Source organism: Callorhinus ursinus, unplaced genomic scaffold (assembly GCF_003265705.2).
Source record: "Callorhinus ursinus isolate GAN/ISIS: 27379988/994484 unplaced genomic scaffold, GSC_fseal_2.0 scaffold10, whole genome shotgun sequence".
Classification (NCBI taxonomy): Eukaryota; Metazoa; Chordata; class Mammalia; order Carnivora; family Otariidae; genus Callorhinus; species Callorhinus ursinus.
This window is the reverse complement of record NW_027397072.1, coordinates 12,226,177-12,235,431: the sequence shown is the minus strand read 5'-3', so window position 1 is coordinate 12,235,431 and position 9,255 is coordinate 12,226,177. Positions and strand designations below refer to the sequence as shown.

The 9,255-nt window shown below is 40.0% G+C and overlaps 1 protein-coding gene across 2 annotated transcripts in view; it reads left to right on the top strand.

Annotated features, from left to right (window-relative positions):
* Nucleotides 1-4,426: 4,426 nt before the first annotated feature.
* NBAS (NBAS subunit of NRZ tethering complex) overlaps nt 4,427-9,255 on the top strand; it is a 358,882-nt gene continuing 354,053 nt past the window's right edge. Inside the window, exons 1-4 of one of the 2 annotated variants that reach the window (XM_073897011.1) lie at nt 4,427-4,804; nt 6,923-6,977; nt 7,665-7,730; nt 8,922-8,958. In XM_073897011.1, the coding sequence (XP_073753112.1) occupies nt 4,688-4,804; nt 6,923-6,977; nt 7,665-7,730; nt 8,922-8,958 (275 nt within the window). In that variant the 5' untranslated portion in view covers nt 4,427-4,687. The remainder of the gene's footprint in view (nt 4,805-6,922; nt 6,978-7,664; nt 7,731-8,921; nt 8,959-9,255) is intronic. The other variant, XM_025867764.2, reaches the window with a different exon arrangement.

Below are 9,255 nucleotides of genomic sequence, written 5' to 3'. Positions count from 1 at the left end.
TGATGGATGTGGGCATCCCTGGACCACATATGTAGAGAGATGATTTTAGAACTGATTTTTTTTTTTTTTTTTAGAGCTTGTCTACTTGGTCATGTTGAGTTCATGGCTTTATTCTTAGATGTCTACTATATTATTTTATTTATTTTATTTTATATCTTATTCTATTTAAAACATTTTTTTCTCACTTCTTGAATTGTCAAAGATAAAACAAGCCAGACACTGGTTAAAGTGGTAAGGACAGGTTTTAATCAGTAATATATTGTTGCATTAAAGAAAGTCCAGAATGAACTAAGACTAAAATTTGATTTATACAGACTTGGTTGAACATTTTAAAAAGAAAATCAGGGAACAGGGAAGGGAACCGGTGGAAGGTTAAGCAAAGTCAGGGAAGTGAAAAATTACAAAGGGTTGGTCAGTGTAAATGCATTTTAGGCCATCTATGTTAGCTGGCAATTATGGAAGTTAGTATTCTATCCTTACACAGAGACTTCCAAGACAGAGGCCCTTCCTGAGGATTACATTTGAAAGGAAAGCTTTCAGCTCCTTGAGAAAGACACTGCTGAGTTGCAGGAAATATATATATATATATATACACCCCCCTCAAAGGGACAGAGGAAGGATTCACCATTGTAAACTCATTTTAGGGAATGAGAATGGGTGGTCAGGGGCCTATGCCAGGTGTTGGCTAGAACAAACAGTTCTAGCTTTTTCAAACAGGCACATTGGGGGAAGGGGGACACTGGGACCATCTTAGGGATGTATCTTGAGGTGTTAGAATTTTTTTTTAATGTTTAAGCTCTTTAGTGGTGGGAGAAGGGGGTGGACAATATCATTTGTGCTGAGAATCTACATGTTTTAATAGACCAAGAGGAAGACTCAGAGGAGGCACCTGGCTGGCTCAGATGGAAGAACGTGCGACTCAAGAGGAGAACATCTAGAGTTTGGTCAGAATTTTTGTCAGAACAATGCCTTTCTTTAGTTCTTCTTACTTTAGTTAGGAAACCAAGGCACAGATAGATTAAATAATTTGTGCAAAGCAATAGTAGAACTAGTCAGTAACAGCTATTATTCAAAAGGAAGTTTTTCAGAATCCAGAGTCTATGCCAGAAGCAGAGAAGGAACTGGAAGATTGTACAAGTCAAGATCCACTGGGGTAGAAGAGATGTCATTCTATAAATGTGCATTCACTGAAAAACTATTGAGTTTTACCTCTTAGGTTCAATGTCAATTTCAGAGCAATTCCTAGCATATCAGTATATTTGACTTTAACATACTGTTTTCTTCCTCGGGGACCTAACTTTGGTAAAGATTTGTGTCTTCTCCTCTGAAATGCCTTTAATTTTTCTTTTGGTTAATTCCTTTAGGACTTAATTAGGTTGGAAAGCTTCTTTTAAAATCATTAATCTCATGTCTGTATCAGAATATAACAACTTAAACTTAAAAAACTTTGAGAGTTTAACACTGAGCATACATTTTTATCTTAAGAGAAAGCTAAAATGATAAGGACTTCACCAGGAAACAGTTCACTGCATGAAATTCCACTGAAGAGGTTAACATCATTAAAATTGGAAGACGTTTAATAATTCTAACTCAAATTGTTTTTAATCCTTGGTGTTTAATTTAGGTTTGTAGAGAGTGTCTGATCCTATGTAATAGCTTCTAAAAAGTTAGTACATTGCTCTACCAAACACATTATTAATTCCTCATTGGCTTCATTGAATCCTTGTTCTGTTGGTTAATATTCCCATTGTAGGTTTCCACTAGCAGAAACTCAAGGATAAATTGGACTTGACCATAATTTCAATACAACTGTAGGAAAAAAATATAGCTCATAAATGGGCTATCCAGAGAAACTTTCCTTGAGAAAATTACTATTTTATTGGAGAAAATAAATGACTTTTAAAAGTTGCAGTTTCTTTTTTAAGCAAAAAAGGGTTAATCTATAACAGTGGGAAAATAACCATGAAAAATTCATGCAGTCAAGAAAAATGTATTCAGGGCCAACCTTCAAGCTGGGTTTATAGAGATTAAAAAGCCATCGTTCCTGCCCACAAAAAATTACAGTATTTAGGTTCTGTAGTTGCCTTTTGAATTCTTGAATTATTGGTGTTATTTGAGACCCCCTAGTTGTCCCCAGACTGTGGACAGGAATGGTAGTCATCATCCTAACATGAAACACTGTCATTTCACTGGTCTTACTACCAGCTGGTGACACAGGACCCTCAGCCATTTGTAAACTCCCCTCCCAAATATTTCTGGGGAGTTCCGGAGGTGTCTTCTACATGTTGACAAACAAGACCATTTCTTTTGGATGCTGCCAGTTGCCTCCCGTTGGAGCCACTGTTAAGCTGCTATCTGTGGTCTGTGCATCTGAGCTGCATGGCTGTTTGTGGCAAAGCTGGGGAGAATGCCTACCCCCATTGTGTTTCCCTCTGTGAGGTTCAGGAGGTTCATTTCAGATAATTGATCAGACAAGATGTCCTGAAAGACTCTTACAAACCCCAACAGTGCAAGCTAGAATATAAAAGCAGAAACACAGCTTTTAAAATAAGTGGATGAGTTGGTTGGAAGGAAAAGAATCCCTGAATCCTGGCAACAGCCAGGAGAATCCACAGAAGAGGCAGTGAAGTCATTATAGTCGCCTCAGGGATGAGTTTCAATTTCAGGGCAGGTGATAGAGGTGCAGCGGGATGGAGAGGCTGGGTCAAGGCCTCAGACTTGTGGGGAGAGGGGAGCTGGAGCACTGATGAACCTACAAAATGTTAGGATCCATGATGAGCAACCCTATTAACATGAAATCTCCTAAAACAGAGCCAGACAGCAAATAAACTTGTCTGCTCAGCTTGGCATCTGAGTGGCTATAAAAGTCTCCTTCGAGAATTTGTGGCCACGGCCTGCCTGAATTTACAGTATTTGCAACATCTGAAATAATTTAGAGTCGTAATTTAAAGGGGATCAAAGTCTCACGGGTGCCTTGCAAAAGTGAAGGCAAGTCTTTCCAGGGCAAGGCACCATCCAGGGCAGAACTCCAAAACTGCTCCCAGAATGGATTCCAATTCACAATGACACACACACAGAGTGCATAAAGAAACAAGTCACCATGAGCAAGAGTCAGCAGGAAATTAAAGAAAAATTAGGTATTAGAAATATCAGGTAGAGAAACAAATTATGTTTGATGTATTTCTAAATGTAGGAATGGGAACATAAGAAGTAACAAACTCACCCTACACAGGTGAAAAGCTGAGTGTTTTTTTTTTCCATTTTAGCATCGGTATGTATATAATAGTGCACTCTGTCCTGGTGGAGCCTACATTTTAGTGAATGGGGACAGACAATACAAAAATAGAACAAAACATACATTATATGGCATTTTGGGTGATAAGTGTTATGGGAAAAAAAAACAACACAAAAAACCCAGAAGGTAAGGGGGATCTGGAGATCTGGAATTCAGGGAAGGTGGTTACAAATTTAAAAACAAGCAGTCAGGGTAGGCTTCCGGAGAGAAGGTGACATATGAACAAAAACTTGGAAATGAGGGGGAGAGAGAGACAAATATTTGGTAGAAAGCCTCTCAAACAGAAGAAACAACTTTCGCAAAGTCCCTGAAGTGAAGTGTGCTTGCTGTGTTCAGAAAGAGCAAGGTCAGTGAGGCTGAAGGTGGTAGGGCCAAGGGTGAGGAGCAGGAGTGAGGTGAGTAAGGGGAGTGGGCAGGTGATATAGGGCAGGCTTTGAGCATTTAACTTTGAAAGAAATGGGATCCCTAGGCTTCCCAGCTGAGGCTTTTAATTGCATTACTGCCTAATGCATCTTAATGGATATTATGCAATGTAATTCCTGCAAGAAATCTTCAGTATTTGTGTTTCTTTTGAGTGTGACACAGTGCTAATTTCTTGTACACTGTATATTCATTAGGGTTACGATAGACTCTGCTTGCAAGTATAGGGTTTTCCACATAGAGGCACTTGTTAAATGAATAAATGAACAAATGAGGCTGGCATTTTAGCTACCTCCCAGTAGGTCCTCAATGTATTATTTCAAGTTTATTGCCTCCATACCCTTTTCCCACTTGGGTTATATTCAGCTGCCTGTTCTTTCAACTATGTATTTTTCTGCCTGTCTTTGCTCACCCCATTCCTCCTGACTTGAGATGCTCTCCCCAAACCTCGATTTGATTCAAATTCTACTTAATGTTAAAGACCAAAGACAAGCTCCACTCCTCTTGACTCTGTGAATTTTGTTGCCTTTTCTGAGCTCCTATAGCATCATTCCTCTGACACCTTTCATTGACTTTATCTATTGAGTTGCATAATTTTTGGTGTTTATTTAAAAACCACTGTTTGCACTCTTTCTTTGTATTTGGCTACAGATACGCAAATGAAAGCTAGCATCTTAGATCCTTTACCATCTTTGTTTTATATAAGCTGGCTGGATAGGAGGGGTTCAGACTTGTTTATCTCACGCAGATTAATAAACAAGGGGTACCCCGGGGCTAGGAGCTAAGTCGTACCCCTGACCGGCAAGAGTCACTGTACTTCCTACTCTTAAAAGGGTTAATCCAGCATTTCCTTTCCGCGCCCAGTTAACCACGCCCCCTTCCTGTGACTCAGAAGCCGCCGCGGCCTGGGAAGTTTGTCCGTTGCGCGAAGCCGTAGTGGCGCTGCTTCGGTTGCTCGGCTCGCGGGCGAACATGGCGGCCTCCGAGTCAGCGCCGGCTGTGAGTCCAGCCACCGCGGAGAGCGAGGAGGAGACGATTCTCTATGACTTGTTGATCAACACCGAGTGGCCCTCGGAGACAGAAGTACAGGTGAACCAGGCCCCTCCAGAGCTGCGGCCAGCTTGGCGCGGGCGCTGTCCGGGCAGAGCCACGTAGCTGGAGCCACGTAGGGTAGTGGAGCTGGGTGGGAGGGGGAGCAGGGCTCCGCCGCTTGTGCTGTCGCCCTGGCAACGGCGCCGCGGATTTGTAACCGGGGTCTAGGTCCCCTAAAGCGGGAGGTACCTGGGGTCCCTCCTGGGCTTCCGAATTCGGTCGTCGGGGCAGAACCTCGGGCTCTGGGGCACGAACCTTCCCATTCCGGGTCTCAGTTTCACTGCCTGTATTTGGAGGGGAGGCACAGCTGCTGCCGGGATTCTCGGTGGTCCTTTCCGGGAGGCGAGGCAAGAGCTGACCAGGGCTGATCCTCATCTGCAGTGGGAGAACTTTCCAGGACCCTACAGTCACCTCAGCATCTGGAGGGCCGCCGTGGAGTGCGGCATCAAACCTTTACCCCTCCTTGGTGCTGAACTGCACCCATTCCTGTGTTATTTCAGTGAGCAAGCATTTAATATGCTCGTGTGTCGGGCCGTGTCCCAGATAATGTACGTGTGTGTCCGTCCACGTCCCAGATACTGTGTCGGGCGGTGGGCTTAGAAAGGTGGTCACTTAGGTAGTGTCTGCAGTCTAGATGGCAGACCATCCAGTAAAACCTTTTTCGTCACCTAGTATAATTGAGCTGTGATAGTGGTATGAACAAAATGCCCCGACAGGGAAGAGTGAGGAGCTGCTGACCTGGGGTTGGGTTCCTTGCTGAAGAAGGGGGTCAAGGGGTTGGTAACCTTAACTGGACCTTAGGGTTTTCAGTCGTTGTGTAGAGAGGGGCCTCCCGGCACAAGGTGAACAGTAGGAACCAGGAACCCACATTTATTCAACATATTTACTGAGTGTCTGTCATTGTTTTAGACTCCGAGGATGCAGCAAGATTCCAAAGGACTTTTATTAAAGATCGGGGAGTCCTGACATATGAGTTCTTTTTTACAACATCTTTCCCGTTTCTTTACTGGAGAAACTGCTCATTTTCCTATCTATAAAGTTTGTAGTTTTTCTTTAACGTCCTTTCCATTACAGTTTTTGCTTGTCTTGAATTCTTGAATAATGTATTCTTTCATGCTGTACATATTGTTTTTCAAGTATATACTTAGTTTCTGTCTTGAACAATGTGAATATTGTGGATGTAGCTAGGAGGCTGTTGCTGCTGCTATTGGTCAGAAAAGGTTGCATATTCACTCCTTAGCACCCACTGGTTAATTACAGGAATGTTTCAGAATGCTTAACATTATAAATTGATTAAAAAAGTATAGAGTCAACTTACATCGAAACCTCATAGCACTTTTTTTGGTTTTGTTTTTGTTTTGGTTCTACTGATTTCACCTGCCCAACTTCAAGCTCTTGGAGGGCGATTACATCTGATTCATCTTTATAACCCTCCCCAGGACCAAATTGTGTATTATTGATCAGTGGATAATCAATTCATGTTTGTGTAATGAAATACCTTTTCGGTGCTTTTAAGCTGTATCTGTCTGCACTTACTGTATGTCCATGTTCCTCTCTTAACAGCACATTAGTACATCTTATTTGTAGTGCCTGCTATTGTTCAGCTTATTGTTTAGCTTATTGTTTAGTCTATACTTAGGAACTATTTAATATAGCAGTTGTATATCAGTGTGCGTGTTAGTAGCATTTTCTCTGTGGGTGTACAACAAATACTCAAATTTGTCTCCAGGTACGAGTTTATTAATCCATATGAGCACTTTTCCTGCAAGCAAAAAATTATAGGCCTTTCTAACCCACCCAAGTAGACTGCTGAACTGGCAACCAGTATGGTCTTTGCCCTTGACTTCTTGTCTCTGGACTGGTGTTTCGATATTTGGTGTTTGAGTTTCCAGCTTCAATCCTTGTCCTTTGTCGTGATGAATGCCTGCAATTCCACCGTGTTTACTTTTGCTTTCACTGTTTTCAGTCCTGCTTCTACTTCTTTTGTTTCTAAATAGCGGTTTGTAAATACTGGTAACTTGTACCCTGCACTATTAGCAAAGAAATGTAACTTTACATATTGTATAAATATTACTAGAAAATTCTCAAATGTAATATTCTTTTTTCCCATTGCAGTCTAGAGGCAACCGAAAACATGGTGCATCCTTTATTGTCACAAAAGCGATTAGAGGTAAGTATAGCTTAATTTTCTTTTTACAGTGATATAGTTAGATAATTTTTTCATTTCATTTATAACTTTGCTGTTTTTGAAACTTTAGGAATTTTATTTATTTTTAAAAAGAGTTTTATTTATTTCTTTGTCAGAGTACAAGCAGGGGGGGAGTGGCAGGCAGAGGGAGAAGCAGGCTCCCTGCTGAGCAAGGAGCCTGATGTGGGACTAGATCCCAGGACCCTGGGATCATGACCTCAGCTGAGGGCAGATGCTTAACTGACTGAGCCACCCACGTGTCTCCAAAACTCTAGCAATTTTAAAATGTTCTTTAGACTTATAGAGCCTGATAAAAATGAATAGCATACATGTTACCTGATTTTAATTTTATATATGTGTATATTTTAATTTTAAGTGGTTTACATGATGTTTCAGCGACATCTGGTCAGAGTTATTCAGATTAAAAATTTGATGAGCCAGAGCATTCATGTAACTCCTGACAAAGTTTGCATATGAGTTCACAGTATCTGAGAAAATCTTGAGCACTGGCTGCATTACGTTGGTGCTGTGAGAACTTTATTTATATTTATTGATCTAATCCTTTATTAGACCAGCAAGTTAGGTGCTGTTACAACTTCATGTTTTTAGATGAGGAAACTTGTCCAGGGCACTCATTTGGAATTTGACTGCATGTCTTTCTGGCTCCAGAGCTCATCCTTGTAATAATTGGTGAATTTGAGCTACTTACACAAAGAAGATTCAGTTTCAAAGGAGTTAAGTACTTGAAATTATCTTCTCTTATAAGCACTAGCATATTCAATTTTCATTGTGACATATGTTTTAAAATTTTGATAATTTAGAAAATATACACAAGTAATAAAATTCATTTAGAGAAATTCAGAGAATATGGATAACTATAAATTCGAATGAACAATTTCTCATTTTACCACCTGGAGAAAATCTGTTACCCTTCAGACTTTTTTTCGTTGATCTACACCTACATGTTCACACTCCCATACACATTTTAAATGAGATCATATAAAGCATCATTTGTCTATAGTGTAGTTAATCTTAAAAGTAAAACTGTCAGTTGTTTTACCAGCAAAAGAGGGTTATTCAGGAATAACAGATTTGCAATTCAGGACAAGCAAGTTACAGTAAAACTATAGCCAAGTCTAACAGAGGAGAAGAACATTATTTTCTGGAGGAGGAAGTTGGGAGGGATTGTTTTGAATGAAAGCCCATTGAAGTAAAGCATTCAGGTGATGATGGTTTCTTACCGCCTGAGTTGCAGGGGGAGTCCATTTCTTGTCGGCAGTGTGATGGTACATCGGTACATCTCTTCCTTCTTGGGGCCTATAACTGATGATACTTTCCTGTTGATGATTCTTCTGTTGAGGACTGACACTTCTTCCTATAATTGATGTTGAGTGTACTGCTCCCCCTTCTAGCCTCCCGACTCTACTTAAGTGAGGTGTCCCTTTATTTTCAGTGTGTTAGAGATTTTATTTTCTTTGGACTTGTGCATTTTAGGTATTTTTTTTAAACCTTTGCTATAAAGTACAAAATAATATCTTAATTTTTATACAAATATTTTGGTTTTAAAGGGTGACTTCTACTCCTTGGTTTTATCAAAGTCTTTGGTGGAATTTAACATTTCAAACCACATTTCCCACATCTCAAACCACATTTCCCACATTTCCTTTTGTACTGTTAGGAAGTACTTCAAAGGTTTGAGTAACACAAACTTGGGACTTAACATACACAAATGTATGATCTTATAAAAGTTATAGTGTATATTAGATTATATACCTTTATTTAGGTATATAATTTAGAATTTTGTTCTCCATATTTTCTAATGGTTCAGTCTGCAGTATATTTTAGATTTATGGTCACTGAAACTAATTGAAAGCGATTCCTAAAGAATAGCTGATTCATATTTGGTTTTGCTATTTTTTGTTACAGATCGTTTATTATTTTTACGCCAGTACATCTGGTACAGGTAAGTGTCCTTTAGAGAACAATATGAACGTCAAATGCAAATATTATCCTATTAAGGACTTAAGTTTTCAGAATTCAGTCCCAGATTGTGATACAGATGCTGACATTCAGGTGAATGAAGTAAACCTTTTCAAACAGTTGATACACTGACAAGGTATCTCAGTCGACTTAAGGGTAATTTTTGTCCTTCAGTCATTAGTCAGAATATCTCCGGATGACTTCTGCTTTCTCTGATGAGTGTTCTCAGCCTTATCTTGAATGCCCACATGCTTGGGGAGCTTTTTAAAAACAATTTTGT